The sequence below is a fragment of the Sphaeramia orbicularis genome, chromosome 19 (assembly GCF_902148855.1).
Source record: "Sphaeramia orbicularis chromosome 19, fSphaOr1.1, whole genome shotgun sequence".
In the NCBI taxonomy this organism is placed as follows: domain Eukaryota; kingdom Metazoa; phylum Chordata; class Actinopteri; order Kurtiformes; family Apogonidae; genus Sphaeramia; species Sphaeramia orbicularis.
The window spans coordinates 46,279,653-46,302,126 of NC_043975.1; the positions used below are offsets into that span (position 1 = coordinate 46,279,653).

General features: G+C 39.2%; 3 gene segments (V, D, J or C); all 3 read left to right on the forward strand.

Moving 5' to 3' along the window:
• Window positions 1-965: 965 nt before the first annotated feature.
• On the forward strand, window positions 966-4,744 carry LOC115439458 (Ig kappa-b4 chain C region-like). The segment is given in 3 exon segments: window positions 966-991; window positions 2,460-2,578; window positions 4,200-4,744. Coding segments are annotated over 3 exon segments (477 nt in total).
• Window positions 4,745-5,926: 1,182 nt separating this feature from the next.
• LOC115439459 (Ig kappa-b4 chain C region-like) lies at window positions 5,927-12,507 on the forward strand. The segment is given in 6 exon segments: window positions 5,927-5,963; window positions 6,305-6,360; window positions 6,658-6,763; window positions 7,414-7,944; window positions 12,049-12,052; window positions 12,497-12,507. Coding segments are annotated over 4 exon segments (534 nt in total).
• Window positions 12,508-15,601: 3,094 nt separating this feature from the next.
• On the forward strand, window positions 15,602-17,130 carry LOC115439460 (Ig kappa-b4 chain C region-like). The segment is given in 3 exon segments: window positions 15,602-15,605; window positions 15,821-15,940; window positions 16,597-17,130. Coding segments are annotated over 3 exon segments (459 nt in total).
• The last annotated feature ends 5,344 nt before the right edge of the window (window positions 17,131-22,474 follow it).

The following is a 22,474-nucleotide window of genomic DNA, read 5'->3' on the forward strand; positions in this document are numbered from 1 at the left end:
TTTCATGACAACATGAAGAAAAATGTGTTTGAAATATTGGTGTTAGTGTGAGTTGAATTTGAGCCCAAAACCATAGAAATAGTCTGATCTATCGTTGTACAGACTGTGTTCATTGAACTGTATCAGTCAGTTCAGTTTCTGTTCAGTCTGAAGGAGGTTTTTGTACGACGGTTTTTCACTGTGTGAGTGGGAGGCTGCTACTCTGTTGACAGTAATAAACTCCTGCATCTTCAGCCTGAACATCAGTGATGGTCAGAGTGAAATCAATTCCAGATCCACTTCCACTGAAACGACTGGAAATACCAGACTGACGATTTGTAGACAGATAAATAAGAAGCTTTGGAGATTCTGCTTCTTTTTGAAGGTACCAGTGAAGATATGTACTAATGCCTGTACTGGATTTACATCTGATGGAAACAGTGTTTCCTGGAACAACATCATCATTGTGTTGTTGGTGTGTCAGTGGCTGTGAAAGGCCTGGACACACACTGATCAACACTGGCCTCTTAACGGCTGGAGCACAGAGGACGGACACATATGCAAACACACAGAGTCAGTCAGCTGGAGCTGATCTGCAACACATCATCAGGTTCATGACAGAGCTCACACCAATCACTGCTTCACTTATTCCACACACACACAAGGATCAGTCTGTGGTTTTTCACCATTTGTCTGTCAGTGTTTCTAAATGTTCATCCATTAAACTGGGACAACAACATCCTTCATTTTGGATCATTACCATTGAATTACAGAGCTTCACTGGGACTCCTTCTGTAAATGAGACTCTACAGTTGGTTTGAACGTCTGTGTCAGAGGTTTGTACTGAAAAAAAGGTCACATTTGACTTTTGAAAGACAGTGAATGTTCTTGAAATAAACATCATCACTTTAGTGGTAAAACACATCCTGTCATTTAACAGCCACATCTCAGAAAAATGATATATGAGAAAATATATGACAGTAATGATGACTGTCATTTCTTTTCCATTTAGGTGAGACCTGATGAGACTGGAGCTGATCTTCAACACATCATCAGGTTCATGATTAGGGATGGGAATTGAGAACCGGTTCTTTTTGAGAACCGGATTCCAGTAGCTCGATTCTTTGAAATTGTTTTCCTGCCTGCTTATCGATTCCGCCTTTGTTGCGCATGCGCGATGACGTCATGGTTACACTGCATTGTTTTGGTCAGGACGTAGCCAATATGGTGTTGAGGCAGAAACGGTCTAAAAAGACGACACCAGGTCCACTTTGAACACTGTCAAAGCTTCCATTTCTTCAAAAGGGTGGAATCCCTCCAATATGCTCAAACATTTGTCCACAGCATGTGATTCATTTGATTCGCTACTTAGCAGCGCTTGTGAATCTAGTGGCAGAGTGAACATCAGGCCGTCATCCGGGCCCAGTTCCGGTTCCGGTGCAGGCAACAAATGTTGTACCCCCTCAAAGACAAGTTTCTGAAGGTAGGGGAAAGGAAATGAGGTGCACAACAACAGGAGATGAGTAGAGTCGAACCGGTTCCACATAGTAGAAATATGGCAATAGAGGAATTAGTAAAGAGTCTTTAGTTTCACTTTCATTGTACGTGTGCACCCCCCCCGCCCCCCCAAACTGGGCCCTGTGTCATCTGTTCTCATTATTTGTGCATATTGTATATGTTATATTTTCTGTGTAGAGATGGAAATATAAAAGACAGTCAATGCAAACACACCAGTTTGTACTCTTTTATTCCTTCACCCAATGAGAATAAATAAGGAATCGGATCGATGAGCAAAATCAATAACGGAATCAGAATCATTAAATTCTTATAGATTCCCATCCCTATTCACGACACTGCACTACAATAACTGAGTCACAATGTGCATTTTTTCACTCACTCACGTTTACGTCCATGACAACACTGACCAAATCCCACCACGTATTGATCAAAGTGTGACCATAGTTATAATAACCTCAGCAGCGATGGTGCGTTGCCAAAGGCCTTGGTTATGCAGCTAAAAAATCCCACCATGTTCAAAGAGAGAAAGCTTTTTTGCCTTTTCCATCAGGAGGTCATGACACTGTGAATACCTGACAAAAATCGACATTCAATCCACGTTTTTGCACAGACTTGAGCTTTTAAAGGCTGTGATCTTAAACTTTGGACCAGCTGATGAACAGTCTGTTTCAGTTTGATTATTGTTGTTTTCAGTAAATTGCTTACTGAAATTCTTTTTTTGTTTCACTCTCATCTCTTCTTTTTGCATTTTAAACCTCTGCTTAGAACCTTCATAAGATCCATTAGTGCAATATGTAAATTCATATTTTTCAAATGGTCTTAAAATTTTGATCAGGAGTGTATGTAGAAACGGAATCAATGTGGAACTAAATCTATATTTGTATTGATTGTTGTGTTTGTGTTGTGATTCATGTTGTCCTGATGCTGCTGTGTTTTACAGATTCACACTGACTTTGTTGAGTTTGTTGTTTTCAGAGTCACAGAGCCGTGTCTTTACACTCAGAGGTTTTTGTACGACGACTCAACCACTTTGTATCACTGTGGTACACGTTCGGTGGAGGAACCAGACTGGAGGTTGGAAGTAAGTGCAAAATTAAACTAATTTCAATCATTTATCAGCAATATTTATTATCTTAGATTTAATTTTTACCTTTTTTTTATAATGACTGTAAATCAACTTTAAATGTTGGTGAACAGTAGGTGTTTGGTAACAGTTAGAAATATGTGAAATGACTCATTACTGCAGTTGTTGGTGTAAAGACAGTAACATAATTGATAGTTTAGATTAAAGCTGAGACTTGAGGACTTGTAGTTTTAGTTTGATCAGTCACAGAGCCGTGTCTCTACACTCAGAGGTTGTTGTTGGACTCAGTTTGTATCACTGTGGTGGACTTTTGCTGGAGGAACCAGACTGGATGTTGAAGGAAGTTTATGCACAAATTCTAAGGATCACAACTTAAGGCTTTGTATTTATTTATTGTTATTGTTTTTTCCTATGGATAAAAGGTGTTTTTTCTATGTGTAAAACTTTTCAGGTTGTATTTTATTCCTTGTTGTCGTCCTCAGTGCAGCTTTCCTAAACATTTCTTTCCATATCTATGTCTCACTGATGTTTAAACTGATGTAAATGAGAAGAGTTCAGACTTTAGTCCAAGTTTTAAATCAGTTCATTGTCATGTTCCACCATAAACATATTAGTTTATATCAGTGACATCAAAAAAACTCATCTAAGTCTACAAACAGATGCACATTTGAAAAATGTCTCAGTATCTTCTCATTGTTTCAGTTACAGTTTGTAGTTTATGTTGGAATCATTTACAGTGATTTGCACAGTGATGATTGAAATCGACATGAAGATGTGATTGTCGTCAGTTATTTATGCCGCTGTTTGTTCTTAACTCAGTCATGCGTCTGTTTGTGTTTGACAGTAAATATGTTGACAACGTTGAACAGAACCATGAATATCAGTGACATGAAAAAAACTAAACTAAATCTACAAACAGATGCATAAATTGAAAAATGTCTCAATATCTTCTCATTGTGTCAGTTACAGTTTGTAGTTTATGTTGGAACGAATATGAATGAATATTAGACATTTTCCATCATATACAGTCTGTCTTTGTTTCTAATACAGACGTTACCTATGGCCTTGAGTTTCATCTGTTTTTATCGTCATATTTCTCGTGAACAAATGAGACAAATATGTGATGTTTAAAACTCAGCTCAGATTTTGTCCAAGACTAAACTTGTATTAATTTTCAGAGGTTATTTGGTTTTATATTTAACAGTTTATCATCAGGTTGTGTCAGTGATAAAAGAACTGAATCACTGTCTTCTTTATGTTGGTTTCAATATAAATAGGTTTGAATGAATGTTAATGACAATCCAGATGATTCTGATTTCATCAGTGACTTTCTCAAACAGTGGAAAGAACACAGCACAGACTTGGTTGAACATGTTCTTTCAGTGCACTTTGCTGTATTTCAGCTCATATGAGGACTGTTTGTGCTGATTTCCAAGTTGAGTTTGTTTCCAGGAAGTGAAACCATGTGTGAGTGAGTGACTGGTGGAGCAGAAAAACCATCTGACACCAAGTCCTGAAAGGAGAAAATCCCCTCTCACATAGTCACTGTGTCCAAGTATGGGATGTGTGATTGACAGCTGTGTGGTCCCCGTCCTCTAAGCTGATCGGTGTCTCCTAGGTGATGTCCGTCCCACCCTGACGGTGCTGCCCCCCTCCAGAGAGGAGCTGCAGCAGGGGAAGGCCACGCTCATGTGCCTGGCCAACAAGGGCTTCCCCTCAGACTGGAGTCTGTCCTGGAAGGTGAACGACGGCAGCAGCATCAGCAGCAGCTGGGAGGAGAGCAGGAGCCCCGCGGTGCTGCAGAAGGACGGCCACTACAGCTGGAGCAGCACCCTGAGGCTCCCTGCAGACCAGTGGAGGAAGGTGAACTCTGTGACCTGTGAGGCCACCCAGGGCTCCCAGTCTGCACTCTCACACACACTGAGGACACACCAGTGTTCCCAGTACTGAGCCCACTCACTGGGGATCACCTACTGCTCTGACTCTGCTCATCAGCTCACTCTGTCTCTCCAACTCTCTGGCTTTGTGTCATTTCAACACTTTGAACAGCAAACATTTTCAGGCTTCTCTCACTGCTGCAATATTGGTTCAGTGTTTGACCACAAATAAACGTCTGTACATCAAACCTGCTGTTTTTCTCTTCATTGTTATGTCGTGTTTTATTCACTTTGTGCTGATTTTGTCCAATAAAGGGTCAAATTAGAGAGAGTTCATGGATTGTTCTTCTTCTGTTCATGATGGATAATTTAATAGGATTTTTTCAATTAACATGATGGTTCTTTGTCGTAAAGTGTGTCATCGTGGTCACAGAAGATTTATACATAAAAATTTTAATTTTATTCATCAATACATTAAACATTTCAATTCAAAACATCAAGTGTATCATTAGTAATTATTCTTAGCCAAGTTTCAATATTTTTTTCTTAGAATATGCATAAGATTTTCAAAAAAATGAAGTAGAAATCCTTTAAACATATTTTAGGAATCTTGAATAAGAGTACACTATCATCAGCATAAACTGATACAACATGATTTTATTTTTTAATGACACTGGAAATATTACACTTTTGTGTCAAATAACTCAATCATAAAGAAAAGTAAAAGAAAAGTGAAAAAAAATCAAGAAATTATGTTCAATACTTATGCAAAGTTTGCTGCAAAAAGGAAACTTCTTTTTAAAAAAGAATTGGGGTTGAATATTTTTTGTGAGAAATTATATAATATTTACAATAAAATGAATATCAAAAAGTTTAAATGTTTTATAAATCTGGAACAAAGAGGAGAAGATCATCAGCATAATGTGATATAAATATTTTAATGTTTAATAAAATTGGAAATTTTTACTTTTTCTGTTGAAAAAAACCCATAAAATCACATGAAAATAAGTTAAAACAATCAAATAAATTGGGTTCAATGATAATGAAAGGATTGAATCACTAACAAAGAAGTTTTTGATGCTTAGTTTGTGATTTAAAACTGTACAAACAATGAAAATGAAGTGTTAAATATTATGATTTATCCCAATTATGGATTGGATAGTGTTGTTACCATCTAGTGTTTTAGTTTCAGTGCAGCTGTGGATCAGATCAGTTCCTCTGCAGGTGAAGGAGGTTTTTGTACGATGGTTTTCCACTGTGTGAACACAGCTTGACTGTTGATTTCATGATAACTCTGACAGTAATAAACTGCTGCATCTTCAGCCTGAACATCACTGATGGTCAGAGTGAAATGAGAGTTTGATCCACTGCCTGAAAAACGACTGGAAATCCCTGATTGTCGAGTGGTGGCACGATAAATGAGAAGTTTAGGAGTTTCTCCATCTCTCTGTTGGTACCAGGCTAGAAGATGGTAGTTGCTCCAAACATAAACATCCTGACTGGTGGTACATGTGATGGTGGCGGAGGCTCCCAGATCAGAGCTCACTGCTCCAGGCTGAGTCACTGTGACCTGGCCTCTGGACTCTGAGGATACAGAGACACAAACATAAAGCAGCGTCATGGTTTTGTCTTCTTCATCTCAGAGGGACGGATGTTCATAGAGGAGAGGAGTTGGATTGTCTGGACTTTACCTGTGAAGCAGCAGCAGAGGAGAGTCCAGATGAGGACGGAGACCAAAGTCATGCTTTTGATGAGGAGGATTTGTGTGTGTTGTGTTGTGATGAAGGACAGCTGTCAGTCATCCACAGTTCCAGTGTCAGGACTATAAACTCTCCCAGAGCACTGGAGCATGGTGCTGCTGATGCAAAGTCACTGTATGGAAATCAGGACTCACTCCAACAGGTACTCTGATTACTCTACATGGATCAATACATTTACACTGGATTGATTAGGAATGTGTCAGGGATAAGTTTAGTGTTTTTTGTCTCCTAATGTTTCTTGTGTAAGTGTCTGTTTTAGTTCTTTTTTCATCTGCACAGTTCAATTCACAGTTCATTTCACAAACATTTACAAATGGAATAAATGTGGAACTAAATCTATATTTGTATTGATTTTTGTGTTTGTGTTGTGATTCATTTTGTCCTGATGCTGCTGTGTTTTACAGATTCACACTGACTTTGTTGAGTTTGTTGTTTTCAGAGTCACAGAGCCGTGTCTTTACACTCAGAGGTTTTTGTACGACGACTCAACCACTTTGTATCACTGTGGTGGACGTTCGGTGGAGGAACCAGACTGGAGGTTAACTGTAAGTACATTTAATTCACTAAATCGTCTGTTTTATCACTGTTTCTGTTTTTCTTTTTTGTTGTAATTCCACATGGTGGGTAAATATGTTTCAGATGTTTGTAGTTTGTTAATATTTCAGGTATTTGAAGTGTGTCCTCACAGACTGATGTTCATTCTTTATCAGATACAATCAACATTTAACCTCAACATTTAGTCTGTACATGTTACTCATTTTAATGACTGAACTTGTGAAATTTCATGTTTGTCAGAGTATTTTTATTCAGTGAACAAATGTTCTCTATAAGTAACACAACCTGTTCCACAAACTGAGTATGAGGAGTGAAAATCCTGTGATGTTAATACTGATTTCATCTACATGTTGCATTAATGGGTGTGATTTACAAACTTCTACAACTGTTTAATTATTAAACTGTTTTGCAGCGATTCATATTTATATTCATCAAACATCAATATTTTATGTTAATGATGTAACGTTGAGTTTGAGTGACTATTTTCATCTTTGTATCTTTGGTCCTGAAACTTGTCTGTTTTCACGGTTCAGCAGTGATGCCTGACCGTTGCCATGGTTACTGAGCTCCGAGAGGGAAACGAAACACAAAGCGATAATTTGTCCAAAATGTCGTTTGTCGTCCATCTTTGTCTCTGCAGTGGGTCGAGTGGAGCCCACCCTGACAGTGCTGCCCCCCTCCAGAGAGGAGCTGCAGCAGGGGAAGGCCACGCTCATGTGCCTGGCCAACAAGGGCTTCCCCTCAGACTGGAGTCTGTCCTGGAAGGTGAACGACGGCAGCAGCATCAGCAGCAGCTGGGAGGAGAACAGGAGCCCCGCGGTGCTGCAGAAGGACGGCCACTACAGCTGGAGCAGCACCCTGAGGCTCCCTGCAGACCAGTGGAGGAAGGTGAACTCTGTGACCTGTGAGGCCACCCAGGGCTCCCATTCTGCACTCTCACACACACTGAGGACACACCAGTGTTCCCAGTACTGAGCCCACTCACTGGGGATCACCTACTGCTCTGACTCTGCTCATCAGCTCACTCTGTCTCTCCAACTCTCTGGCTTTGTGTCATTTCAACACTTTGAACAGCAAACATTTTCAGGCTTCTCTCACTGCTGCAATATTGGTTCAGTGTTTGACCACAAATAAACGTCTGTACATCAAACCTGCTGTTTTTCTCTTCATTGTTATGTCGTGTTTTATTCACTTTGTGCTGATTTTGTCCAAAAAAGGGTCAAATTAATCAGAATTCATGGATCATTTTTATTTTGTTAATGCTGGACAAAGTAATATGATTTCTTCCAATTACATAATGATTCTTTGTAAAGTGTTCTAATTTGGTCATTGCAGATTAATATTTAAAAAATCATTGTATTCATCAAAGGAACTGCATTTGTTTGAAAATGATTTGTTCCAATTACATAATGAATGCTTTTTGTACAGTCTTCTATTGCGATCACTGAAGGCTTACACATGAATATTTTTATTCTATTCATCAATGTTTTAAGCATTTTAATAGAAAACATAAAGTCTATCAATAAAACTTATTCTTAAACAGTCATGGTTCAATAGTTTTTCTCAAAATATGCATAAAACACATTACAAATACCTTAAATATATTTAGAAATCTGGAATGAAGGGTAGAATATACGGAAGAGGATTAGCGCCCTGGAAAATTTTTTTTTTTTTTTTTTTCCATTATCTTGACAAAAAAGTCAGAATTCTGAGAACTCTTCATTTTTTTTTCTTTCATTCAGGGAGAGTGTCGCTTGTGCTTTATGACATGCAGGAGTACAGCAGGCTGACATAATGGCAGATTTAGGTGACTCTTTATGCATCTGGAGGTTCTGGCAGAAGTCATTTTCACTCTTAGATGAGCAGATAGGAGTTTTACTTGTTTTGCTTGTTGTAGAGGCAGGAGTTTAAGCGCTAAGTGGCTAACAGTTCTTGCTAGTATCGTCATCATTGTGAAGCGAAGGCCCTGTGTTCTTCATCGTGGCAAGGTAAGTTTATTTTCCAGTGGAATAAAATAGTGTGGAAGTGCTCAGTAAACAGGAAAAGCTATTGTATTTTCATGTGTGTATCCATTTTCTTTCCTCAGTAGTATGCCTACTAATGCTAATACAGATAGCTTAAGCACAGCTCTGTATGCGTTAGCATTAGCATTAGCTAGCACCAAGTACAGGTAGATTCAGCAATTCATACATTTGTCTCAGGGCATTTGATACGGTCAAATAAATTTATTAGCCACATTTTACCCACAGAATCACTACATGTCTGTGTCTTTGTTTAATATAATTTAAGTAGTAATGTGGCCTATATATAATAGCCTTTTATGAAAAAATATTACATTGTGAAAGCTGAAAATTGCAGGTTCTTGTCTGTATTTATACATATTGTAAATATGTTAATTTTTCATTAAAAACTACAAAGACTAGAAAGTTTTAGATTTTACCCATGATATGTTTCATTGCACTCGTCATACTATTTTAATATATTGAATGAATTTTAATATACTGTACATTTCCAGAGAGATCCTGGGACAACTCTTGGCTGCTTTGGAGGCCGGTTCAACAACCTGTGACCTGGACACTGATGGCTTAAGTCTGCAGATCTGAAGGGACCTTTGACCTTATCGACACTTCCATTGCTAAGAAAACCGAAGCGACAATAACAACCAAGTATAACAATAAACAAATCTCTCAGTTAAATGGCTTTGAATTTACTTCAGATTTAATGATATTCACATTCTGCTTCTCTGCAGATATGTTCAACCATTGTTCTTGGTGTATCCACATCCATATAGCAAAATAAATAGGAGAACCAAACTAAAGGCACCTCTTTACATTTACCAATATCTAAGCAAGGGTGGAAAGATCACATTTCTGCAAAGTCTCCTCCAAAACATCACACTTCTACACAAAGAACATATATAAACATATTAAAATTAGGTCTATGCCACATTCCTTTTTTTTTTTTTTTTTTTTTTTTTTCATAATAATGCATTGTTAGCTATATTGTCATAACTTTTATGATCATTACCCCAAACATGTAGGTTTTTCAATGACAAAAAGAACAAAAGCTGGTAGGCTAGTGAGAATACCTTAAATAACAGGCTTATGAATGCTGTACAGTAATTAATAAATTAATTAATGGCTCAATAGTTGTTCATGAAGTCCTTTTCCTTTGGCATTGTGTTTCTTCCTCAGTCGTAGAAACACCCATCAGTCAGTATTTCTCCATTCTCTGAAATTAAAAGAGGGATTCTCAATAAAACTGTGCAGATTTTAGAGGCCCACATTAAAGTACGCCTGAAACTGACCTGTCATTTGACAAATTATAGCTATTTTATGATTAATGTATGTTATAAATGACGAATTTCAAGAAGAACTAGAAGTCTACTCGAATTAATACCACTGCAATGGAGAGCTGATCCAGGAGCGGCAGCTTTGCCAAACTGTCTCCAATAGCATGATAGGCTATAGAACAAACATTTGTTCAACAAGCAATGACTGTCATTTCTTTTCATTCAAGATTCAAGGTTACTTTATTTGTACCCGTAAGTAGATTTGTTTTGCAGTCTAGGTGATTGCTTTGGTATTACAACATTACATATGTTGAACATGTAAGACAGGTACTTGATCAGGCTTACAGACAGGACAAAAAGACAGGACAAAAAGTGCTCAGTTTTCCACCATTCATCAGTATAGCAGCATGGATAAGTAAAAGAATAAAATAAATAAGATCAAATAAATAAAAACAGGATGCAACAGAACACAATAAAAACCAGAAAAGATAAGAACAATCCGGTATAAAAACCAGGATAAGAACATAAAATTTAAAAATTTGAAGTCACAATAATAATAAATAGAGCAAAGAAATGGGATAAATAACTAAATAAGTTAATAAAGTGCAATGTCACTATTTCTTATTGAGCTCAGTGATGTCGACAGGAACAAAGCTGTTTTTATAACGCTGTGTCCTGAACCTTGGGACTAAGAACCTCCGTCCAGAGGAAAGGAGCTGAAATTCACCTCGTAAAGGATGGGAGTCATTGTTAAGAATTGATGAAGCCATCCTCTGGACTTGTTTAGTGTACAGGGAGGCGGGACAAGACTGGGACTCACCAATCAGGCGACTGGACCATCTGACTATTTGATTCAGTGAGTTTCTCTCTGCAACTGAGGTCTGACCGAACCATGGCACCAGACAAAAAGATAAAACAGACTCAAAGGAACAGTAAAACAAAGTTAAAATGGTTCGGTCAATGTGGAAGTGTTCCAGTTTTCTAAGGCAGTGAAGGTGCTGATGGCCCTGTTTACACACAGATCTGCAGTTTTCACTTAAACTCAGTTTTTCATCAATAATCGTCCCAAGATATTTGTATGATTGCACTTGCTCTATAGTCTGACCTTTAATTAAAGTGACTCCGTGCCTGTCCTGCTGTTTTCTAAAATCAATGATCATATCTTTTGTTTTACATATGTTCAGGTGAAGGTAGGACTCCTCACACCTCTGGACAAAGTCATCAATGACAGGGCCGTGACTGGTCTCCCCCTCTTTGAGCAGGCTGACAGTGACTGAGTCATCGGCATACTTAATGATGGTCCTGTTTTCATATTCACTCTGACACATATTTGTGTAGAGAATGTATAATAGTGGAGACAGGACACAGCCTTGAGGAGAACCAGTGGAGGAGAACACTGGGTTGGACAGAACCCCATTCTTCCTCACTCTGTGATCTGTCTGTTAAAAAATCTAAAATTCAGCCCATCAGATTTTTTCTAATTTTAAACTGTTCTAAAAGCCTTTTAATTAAAATGTGGGACTGGATTGTATTAAAAGTGGAAGAGAAGTCTATAAATAAAAGTCTTGCAGATGCCCCTTTACCCTCCACATGTTTAAAAATCATGTTTAAAAGAGTCAGTGTGGCGTCTTCCACTCCTCTGTTGGGCCTGTATGCAAACTGCATTGGATCCAGCTCATGTTCGGTCTCCTTTAGAATCACAGTCTTAACCAGTTTCTCAAAGACTTTCATAACTACTGAGGTGAGAGCGACAGACCTAAAGTCATTCAAAGTTTTTGGACGGCTGGATTTAGGGACAGGGACCACGACAGCATCTTTCCAGAGTGTGGGCACATGCTGTGTCTGCAAGGACTTATTAAAAATAAACTGAAATACAGGACTGAGTTCATTAGCACAGGATTTAATAAGATGACCACTGATGTTGTCAGGACCCTGGCTCTTGTTCATCTTCACAGAACTAAAGGCCTTTCTGACGTCGCTCAGTTCAGTGGTAAAGAACTGACTGTCCTTCAGGTCCTGTTTCAGCTCTAAAATGTCCTTACGAAAATCTAAAGAATTAAAACGAACATAAAAACTGTTAAGAGCATTTGCAAAATCTCTGTCTGAATTAAAACCGTCTAAAATGGTCTGCCTGCTGCTGTGGGGATTTTGAAGGCCTGCGATGGTTTTCATACATGTCCATGCAGAACCTAGATTGTTTGCAGCCATCTTATTTTCAAGAGCGGTTTTATAGTGTTGTTTTACTTTCAAAATCTCAATTTTCAAGTCTTTGGTGGCTGACTGAAGGTCAGAGACAGCCCCTTCTTTGAAAGCCAATTTCTTGTTCCTCAGACAGGTTTTAACATTTTTTGTGACCCATGGCTTGTTGTTGGGGTACACTTTAACACGCTTACGGGGTATAATCATATCTTTACAGAAAGCAGCAGAAGAGCTGGTGACATCCACCAGAGCATCCAGATCATCCCCAAGAGACTGAATAAAAACATCCCAATCTGTACATTTAAAACATTCCTGCAGGGAGAGCACAGATTCCTCTGACCACATCTCAGTGTCCTTGGTCCTTATTTTCTGTCGTTTTAAAACAGTCTTATAGGTGGGCAGGAGATGCACACAGTTGTGGTCAGCAGATCCCAAAGGAGGAAGAGGGAGGGATTTATAAGCATCCTTCACCGACCCATAACAAAGGTCCAATATTTTATCCCGTCTGGTTAAACAGGATATATATTGGTAAAAGTTTTTCAGGGTTGTTTTAAGAGAGACGTGGTTAAAGTCACCCATTATAAAGTTCAGGGCGTCGGGGCAGAGGGACTGCAGCCTCTGCACTGCCTCTGCAATGGTGCTGCAGGCAGAGGGGGGGTGGGCCCTCAGGTGAATGTTGACTGTAGTAATAAAAAGTTGAGGAAACTCACGGGGGAGGTAGAATGGGCGCAGTGACACTGATAAAAGTTATACGTCTGGTGTGCAGATCCGCTCTCTGACAGTCACAGCGCTACAGTGCCATTTGTTGACGTACAAACACACTCCACCTCCCTGGGTCTTCCTCGTTACCTCCAAGTCCCGATCCAAACAAAACGGAGCTCCAAATCCGTCGACTGATAGGTCGGCGTCCTGGTCCTGCTCCGTCAGCCACGTCTCGGTGAAGGCCATCACACAGCAGTTCCTGAAGTCCTTCTGGAACCTGGCGTTCCCCTGGAGTTCGTCCATCTTGTTCCTCAGGGAGCGGACGTTTCCCAGGATGACAGAGGGCAGAGGGGTCCGGCTGAGCTGCTGTCTCCTCAGGCGTAGTTTGACTCCTCTGCGTCTCGCTCTTTTTCTCTTCCTCTTGTCCTTTGTTCTGTTAAAATCTCTCAATATAAAATCCAGTAACCGTGGGGTGAGGTCTGTACCACCATCTGATAAGTTCAGCTGTATCAGCTCTTCTCAGGTGTAAACAGTCCTCAGCTGGCTCACAGCCACACTCACCTCGCGGGTAACAAGCCAGCAAAGTAAAAGTCCAGACATGACAAAGTAAAAGGAATCCATGACGATATCTCAACGTTAGTGGAACTTAGAGCACTTTAAAGTTCCCATGGTCGTGTTTTAAATTATTTTGTTAAACTGGTGCCTTTTTACAGTTAAATGTCACAAAAACCAAGAACATGTGCATTGATTTTAGACCACACCCTCTGAAACTGTAAATACCAACATCAATGATGAGGCTGTTGAAATATATGAAATATTTGAGGACCATAACTGATGACAGTCATTCAACAATAACACTGACATGTTGGTGAAGAGAAGTCACCAGCGTCTGTTTGACCTGAGGAAACCAGTTCAGTTCCAGGTGGACAGACCTCTGATGTCTATGGTTTATAGAGCTGTTATTGAGTCTGTTCTTACATTGTCTTTCATTTGCTGGTTTGCATCTATCAATCAGAAAAAAAAAAAAAAAAACCCTCATTAACCAGGATAAAACAAGTCAGGAGTAAAATCATTGGTCCTCATCAAAAATCTGTCATTCAAACTGTCCAATAAGCAGGTGTCACAGAAGGACAAATCCATGATGTCTGACAGCGCTCACCCTCTGCACTCTGAATTTCAGTTCCTGCCTCAGACAAACATCAGCCAAAACTAATAGATACAAATTCTCCTTCATCCCCTCAGTCATCTGTAGAATCAACTGTGTACAGCACAGGTAGCATTAGCATTAGTTTACATTTGATTCAAGTACCTGTTTTTATTGCACCAACTATTTTTATGTGAGTGTCGTCTTCTGTCTCACATTGTTATTGTTGTTGTTTTAATTAGTACTGGGACAGAAACAATTTCCTCTCGGACAAATAAAGGTCTTTAATCTTGAATCTTTTCCTTTGAGATGAGAGGTTGAGTCATTATGGGATGGGTAAAAAGTCTTTAATCATGAATTTTGTCATTTTATTCAAATGGTGATTTAGTAAATATTCCTGTTGAATGTTTTTGTCTTTTTTAATTAACTTTGGATGTTTTTACTGTAATTTTAAGCAGTCAGTTTAGTTAATTACAATATTTACACAGTTTTGTACCAACAAATGGACCTGATATTTAAGAAAAAACAGACTGTCATCAGCATAAAAAGAGACAGAATAAAAGTTTGGTAAATTGTAAACACATGCTTATTTCATCTCATAGTTTGAAAGAACACATAGATATCTGTGTAATGCTGTAGTGTATTGTGTAAAACTTTTTTCATTGGGTTTTGTTGTAAATAATAAAAGTTGTCTGTGTTCATTGAACTGTGTGAGTCTGTGCAGTATCTTCCAGCTGCAGCCGTCAGTTCAGTTTGCGTTCAGTCTGAAGGAGGTTTTTGTATGACGGTTTTTCACTGTGTGAACACCCAGATGCTGTTGATATAGTGTAAACTCTGACAGTAATAAACTGCTGCATCTTCAGCCTGAACATCACTGATGGTCAGAATGAAATGAGAGTTTGATCCACTGCCTGAAAAACGACTGGAAATCCCTGATTGTCGAGTGGTGGCATAGTAAATGAGAAGTTTAGGAGTTTCTCCATCTCTCTGTTGGTACCAGGCTAAATGGTGGTAGCTCCCAACATAAACATCCTGACTGGTGGTACATGTGATGGTGGCGGAGGCTCCCAGATCAGAGCTCACTGCTCCAGGCTGAGTCACTGTGACCTGGCCTCTGGACTCTGAGGATACAGAGACACAAACATAAAGCAGCGTCATGGTTTTGTCTTCTTCATCTCAGAGGGACGGATGTTCATAGAGGAGAGGAGTTGGATTGTCTGGACTTTACCTGTGAAGCAGCAGCAGAGGAGAGTCCAGATGAGGACGGAGACCAAAGTCATGCTTTTGATGAGGAGGATTTGTGTGTGTTGTGTTGTGATGAAGGACAGCTGTCAGTCATCCACAGTTCCAGTGTCAGGACTATAAACTCTCCCAGAGCACTGGAGCATGGTGCTGCTGATGCAAAGTTACTGTATGGAAATCAGGACTCACTCCAAAAGGTACTCTGATTACTCTACATGGATCAATACATTTACACTGGATTGATTAGGAATGTGTCAGGGATAAGTTTAGTGTTTTTTGTCTCTGAATGTTTCTTGTGTAAATGTCTGTTTTAGTTCTTTTTTCATCTGCACAGTTCAATTCACAAACATTTACAAATGGAATAAATGTGGAACTAAATCTATATTTGTATTGATTGTTGTGTTTGTGTTGTGATTCATTTTGTCCTGATGCTGCTGTGTTTTACTGATTCACACTGACTTTGTTGAGTTTGTTGTTTTCAGAGTCACAGAACCGTGTTTTTACACTCAGAGGTTTTTGTACGACGACTCAACCACTTTGTATCACTGTGGTACACGTTCGGTGGAGGAACCAGACTGGAGGTTAACTGTAAGTACATTTAATTCACTAAATCATCTGTTTTATCACTGTTTCTGTTTTTCTTTATTGTTGTAATTCCACATGGTGGGTAAATATGTTTCAGATGTTTGTAGTTTGTTAATATTTCAGGTATTTGAAGGTTCAGTGTCTCCTCACAGACTGATGTTCATTCTTTATCAGATACAATCAACATTTAACTTCAACATTTAGTCTGTACATGTTACTCATTTTAATGACTGAACTTGTGAAATTTCATGTTTGTCAGAGTATTTTTATTCAGTGAACAAATGTTCTCTATAAGTAACACAACCTGTTCCACAAACTGAGTATGAGGAGTGAAAATCCTCTGATGTTAATACTGATTTCATCTACATGTTGCATTAATGGGTCTGATTTACAAACTTCTACAACTGTTTGATTATTAAACTGTTGTGCAGCAATTAATATTTATATTCATCAAACATCAGTATTTTATGTTAATGATGTAACGTTGAGTTTGAGTGACTATTTTCATCTTTGTATCTTTGGTCCTGAAACTTGTCTGTTGTCATGGTTCAGCAGTGATGCTTGACCGTTGCCATGGTTACTGAGCTCCGAGAGGGAAATGAAACACGAAACAATAATTTGTCTGAAATCTGGTTTGACGTCCATCTTTGTTTCTGCAGTGGGTCGAGTGGAGCCCACCCTGACGGTGCTGCCCCCCTCCAGAGAGGAGCTGCAGCAGGGGAAGGCCACGCTCATGTGCCTGGCCAACAAGGGCTTCCCCTCAGACTGGAGTCTGTCCTGGAAGGTGAACGACGGCAGCAGCATCAGCAGCAGCTGGGAGGAGAGCAGGAGCCCCGCGGTGCTGCAGAAGGACGGCCACTACAGCTGGAGCAGCACCCTGAGGCTCCCTGCAGACCAGTGGAGGAAGGTGAACTCTGTGACCTGTGAGGCCACCCAGGGCTCCCAGTCTGCACTCTCACACACACTGAGGACACACCAGTGTTCCCAGTACTGAGCCCACTCACTGGGGATCACCTACTGCTCTGACTCTGCTCATCAGCTCACTCTGTCTCTCCAACTCTCTGGCTTTGTGTCATTTCAACACTTTGAACAGCAAACATTTTCAGGCTTCTCTCACTGCTGCAATATTGGTTCAGTGTTTGACCACAAATAAACGTCTGTACATCAAACCTGCTGTTTTTCTCTTCATTGTTATGTCGTGTTTTATTCACTTTGTGCTGATTTTTTTCCAATAAAGGGTCAAATTAGAGAGAGTTCATGGATTGTTCGTGTTTTGTTAATGCTGGACAAAGTAACACGATGTCTTCCAATTACATAATGAGTCTTTGTAAAGTGTTCTAATTTGGTCATTGCAGATGAATTTTTAAAAAAACATTATATGCATCGATAAAGGAATTGGATTTGTTTGAAAAGGATTTGTTCCAATTACATAATGAATGCTTTTTGTAAAGTTTTCTATTGTGATCTCTGAAGGCTTGCAAATAAATATTTTTATTCTATTCATCAATATTTTAAGCATTTCAATAGAAAACATAAAGTCTATCATTAAAACGTTTTGTTTAACAATCATTGTTCAATAGTTTTTCTCAAAATTTGCATAAAATACATTACAAATACCTTAAACATATTTAGAAATCTGGAATGAAGGGTAGAATATCATCAGTATAAAGTGATATAATATAATTGTCATCTTAATACAGCTGGAAATATTTACTTTACTGTATGTATTGAAAATTGAAAATTGTAAATGAAAAGGAGTGAAAACAATCTGTTCATTATGTCGTGTTTTATTCACTTTGTGCTGATTTTGTCCAATAAAGGGTCAAATTAAACACTATTCATAGATTGTTGTTGTTCTGTTTATGTTGGATAATTGAATAGGATTTGTTCCGATTACATAATTATTCCTTACTGTGAAGTATTCCACCGTGGTCATTGCAGAATCATTGAAAAAAAAAAAAATTCTAATCCACTCCAATCCAACTTGATTTCTAAAGCACTTTAAAACAACCGCAGTGAACCAAAGTGCTGTACAGAAGAATAAGTAATCATCAAAACATATAATCTTTAAACAGACAACACTAAATATATCTTTAATAAGTATTCTTACACAATCATTTTTCAGTATTTTTTTCTCAGAATGTAGAGAAGATTTTTAAAAAAATAAAGTAGAATGTTAAAGCGTGCAGGTCCAGATTCTGGCTTCCACTGCAATAAACGATGCTGTCACATGTGTTCTCTTTGGTCGCTTTTGTGGGCATATTTATTATAACTTTTACTCACAACTTATATAGCGCGTAGCAACAACTATAACCATGACCATGAGCGCCGAACAGGAGAAGGACAACAGGAAATACATACACAACATCCTGTAGGCGTCTACAAAATAAAAGCCTCTTTTACACAGGGAGTAAGAGCGCTATAATAACAAATACTTAACACCCCCACTCGCTGTTAGCTCACTGGGTAACACATTTACAATAGCATTGCATCTTATTTTACATAAACACATTTTGTTAGATGCCAAACATTTTCTGTGCAAAACATTTTAACTTTTGTTTAGTGGCTGGCTTTGTCAAAACATCAGCACCCATTTGATCAGTAGGACAGTACTCCAGAATAACTCTTCCAGTGGTTACAACACTCCTGATGAAATGGTATTTCACATCAATATGCTTGCATCTCTGTGTATTGACAGGATTCTTCGCAAGTGCTATTGTACCTTTATTGTCTTCGTACACTTTTGTTTCAGCATATTTGTAACTGTCCAAACCTTTCAGTAGCTGTTCTAGGTAAAGACTCTCCTGCATAGCTGAAGCTAAAGATATGTACTCTGCTTCACAGGTAAACAGAGCCACTGTCTGCTGTTTTCTTGTTTTCCACAAAATGAGTGAACTTCTTTCACTCAGACTGACACAATACCCTGATGTGCTGCATCTGTCTGTCTCATTTGATGCTCAACTTGCATCACAGTAAACTTTAAGACCAAGTTTTTCTGTAGATTTCTTGAAATATAGTCCTTGTTCAGTTGTACCTTTAAGATACTTGAAGACATGTATCACTGTATTCCAATGTTCCACAGTTGGTTCACTAAAATGCCGAGAGAGTTTACTCACAACATAGTTAATGTCAGGCCTGGTGCATGTAGATAAGTGTATTAAACTTCCCACTGCCTCTCTGTACTGCCTGGGTTGTTTGAACTTTTCCTCATCCTCTATATAGTCAAGTTTTGGTTCACAAGGAGTTTCTCTCGGCTTACAGTTTTGCATTTCAAACCTTTCTAATATCTTTTTCACATATCTCTCTTGTGACATTTTGACCTGTCCATTTGTTTGTTCAAAATCTATTCCCAAGAAACGTTTCAGTATTCCCAGATCTTTCATTTTGAACCTCTGAGTTAGCATTCTTTTTACATCAAACATTGCATTTTCACTGTTGGCAGCCAGAATAAGGTCATCTACCCATACTATGAGAATCACTTTTTCACCATGTTTTTCCTTTGTATATACACGATCTGCAGCATTTTGCACAAAATCATTTTCACACAGATATGAGTGTAACACAGTGTTCCAGTTTCTGCCTGATTGCTTGAGTCCATACACAGATTTGTTTAGTCTACACACCAGTTTTTCACCTGTTTTTGACCTTATCTCATACCCTTGTGGTTGCTCTATGTAAATCTCACAGTCTATGGGTGCGTGTAGGTACGCTGTCTTGACATCCATCTGATGCAAGATCAGGTCCTCCTGCCCTGCTTTCTGCATGAGAACTCTGACACTTGTCATGTCAGCTGTGGGCGAGAATGTCTCATCATAGTCTGTTCCTGGTTTCTGGTTGTATCCTTTAGCTACAAATCTTGCCTTGTATTTGTCCGATCCATCTGTGCTCACTTTGAGTGAATAGACCCATCTTCCACCAACAGCTTGTTTACCTGATGGTAGCTGGGTTAGTTTAAATGTTTCATTTAACTCCAGTGAGCGCATCTCCTCGTCCATGGCGCTTTTCCACTGTCTTGACTTGGATGATGTCACCACCTCTTGATATGTTTTTGGTATGTCACACACTGCTCTGTAACAGAAGTCAATACAAGTCTGTAATTTGTCCATTGTGTCACCCATCTCAAAATCTTGTAGATGGGCTGGTTTTTGTTTCGTTCTGGGTGGGTTTCTTCTCATCACACTTTCAGCACTAGTTTCTGCTTGCTCAGTCCCTACTTGTTCATTTGAGGTCTCAGAATTGTTTTCTGCCATGTTTTCAGGTTGAGCTGTATCTCCTTCTTTCTCTTTTGTATCACAAAGTCCACTGTCACTGTTTTGATTGTCAAGCTCTGCATTAGACTCCAATGTTTGGGTCTCCTTTTCTCTGCTTGCTTTGGTTGTGAATTTCACCAACCTGTGTTTTTGGACCTTTGCTAGTTCGGGGTAGTATACCAGATAGGCTGGGCTGTTTTTATCGTAGCCTACAAAAATGCCTTGTTCACATCTGGAATCTAGTTTGCCCTTTTCTTGTTTGTAGCTAAAACATGTTGATCCAAACTTTTGCATTTGAAACACATTTGGTAGTTTTCCTGTCAGTAACACATATGCCATTTTCTTTGTTCGCCTGTTGTAACATCTGTTTCTCACATGGGCAGCTGTTTGAATTGCATAGTTCCACATTGAGTCTGGCAACTTGCTCTCCAACAGTAAACATCTAGCCATATCATAGAGTGTTCGCCAACCTCGTTCTGCTGTGCCATTTTGGTGTGGCGAGTAAGGTGCAGATGTCTCATGTCGGATTTTGTTCTTTGTTAACAAGATCTGAAAGTCTTTGTTTGTAAACTCAGTGCCGTTGTCTGAACGTAAGCACTTGACCTCTCCATAGGGTGCTACGTCAGCTAAAAACTTTTCTGTAGCTAAAACTGCATCACTTTTTGACTTGAGGAAATACACTAGTATTGCACCTGAATAATCATCAGTAAGAGACTGTGCATACTTGTACCCATCTATACTTGTTGTTTTCATTGGACCTGCTAGGTCAGTATGGATAAGCTCTAAGGGCTGCTTTGCTTTACTGTCTGGCTCCCTACTTCTTGTCTGGGTAAACTTGCCTTGTGTACAGATTTCACACATCTGATCTGGCTTTACTGCATTTCCCTTAATGTCCATACCTTTTACCACACTCTGGAGTTTAATTGCATCCTCAAAATTACAGTGTCCAAGAATCTCGTGCCAGGTTTTTACATCATGACACACTTCACATTGGTCAGTATTATCAACAGTAGGTAAGTAATACAGCTTTTCATATTCATGAATGCTAAATCTGTTACCATCTTTGGTGATCATGTGACTGTCCCTTTGCTTGAAGGTTATCGGTGCTCCTCCACCAGTTGCTCTTGACACTGAAAAGATGTCATGGGGATATGAGGGCATATACAGAGCATCCCGTAGTTGTGCTCTGTCCTCTCGTCCATCGCTGTCCAGGAGATGTATCAACGCTGTTCCTCTGCCTTGAGCCATTCCACTGCAACGTGTCCCATCAGCAAGTTCCACTGAATGAGTCTCTGGCTGGAATGTGCTGTCAAAGCTTATAAACCTTTTGACGTTGTTCACGATGTGAGATGTTGCTCCTGCATCCACTATAATGCCTTTCATTTTTACTTTGAGGGTTGAACTACTATCACCTTTGCCTTGTACGGCTTTGAAAAGGTAGTCGCTTGCTTCTTCATCTGTGACTTTTCTTGCATTGTCCTGTTTATCTTTCCTTTTACACAAGGATTCTTTGTGTATGTTGCTTTTGCAGAAGTTGCACCACACTTTTTGAGTACATTTCCTTGCTCTATGTCCTTTTATTCCACATTTGAAGCATGTTATGTGTGGTTCATCACCTTTTCCTTGGCTGTTGGTGTACTTCTTGTGGACATCTCTCTCATGTTTTGCATCTGTTTTCATCACATTATCTTTGGTCTTTGTTGTGCTCATTTTCTCTGATTCTTCATAGATTCTTAATCTTCTTTTAAAGTCAGCAAATGTAACATTGTCCTCATTTTGCGTTATATGTAAAGCCAGTGGTTTATAGGCATCTGGTAAACCACCAAGAATCATGGCTATGATCAATCCATCACTTAGAGTCTCACCTGCATCACATAGAGCTGTGATCAGGTTCTCTGCTCTGATGATGTAGTCTGTAGTTGACTCACTGTCCGCCTTCCGTAGTTTTGTCAAAGACATGTACAGGTTTATAATCCATGGCTTGCTTTTCCCTGAGTCATGTTCCCTCAGTAATCTCAATGCTTTTCTGCCATCATACGTAGCATCATGCCTTATTAGCGACAAGCTTTTATCATCAATAAGTCTTATCAGTTCAACATAGCAATCAGGATTCTTTGTCCTATTGACTGCTCTCTGCTCCTCACTAGCTGGCTCATTTAAAATAGTCTCTCTCAAGTTTAGAATGTGTAAATGTCCCAAAAACCTTGTTTCCCAAAGGTCATACTTGTCCTCTGATCCATCAAAGAACAATTGTGGGGACGGGGTTCCTGCAGCACGAGTCGCCGTT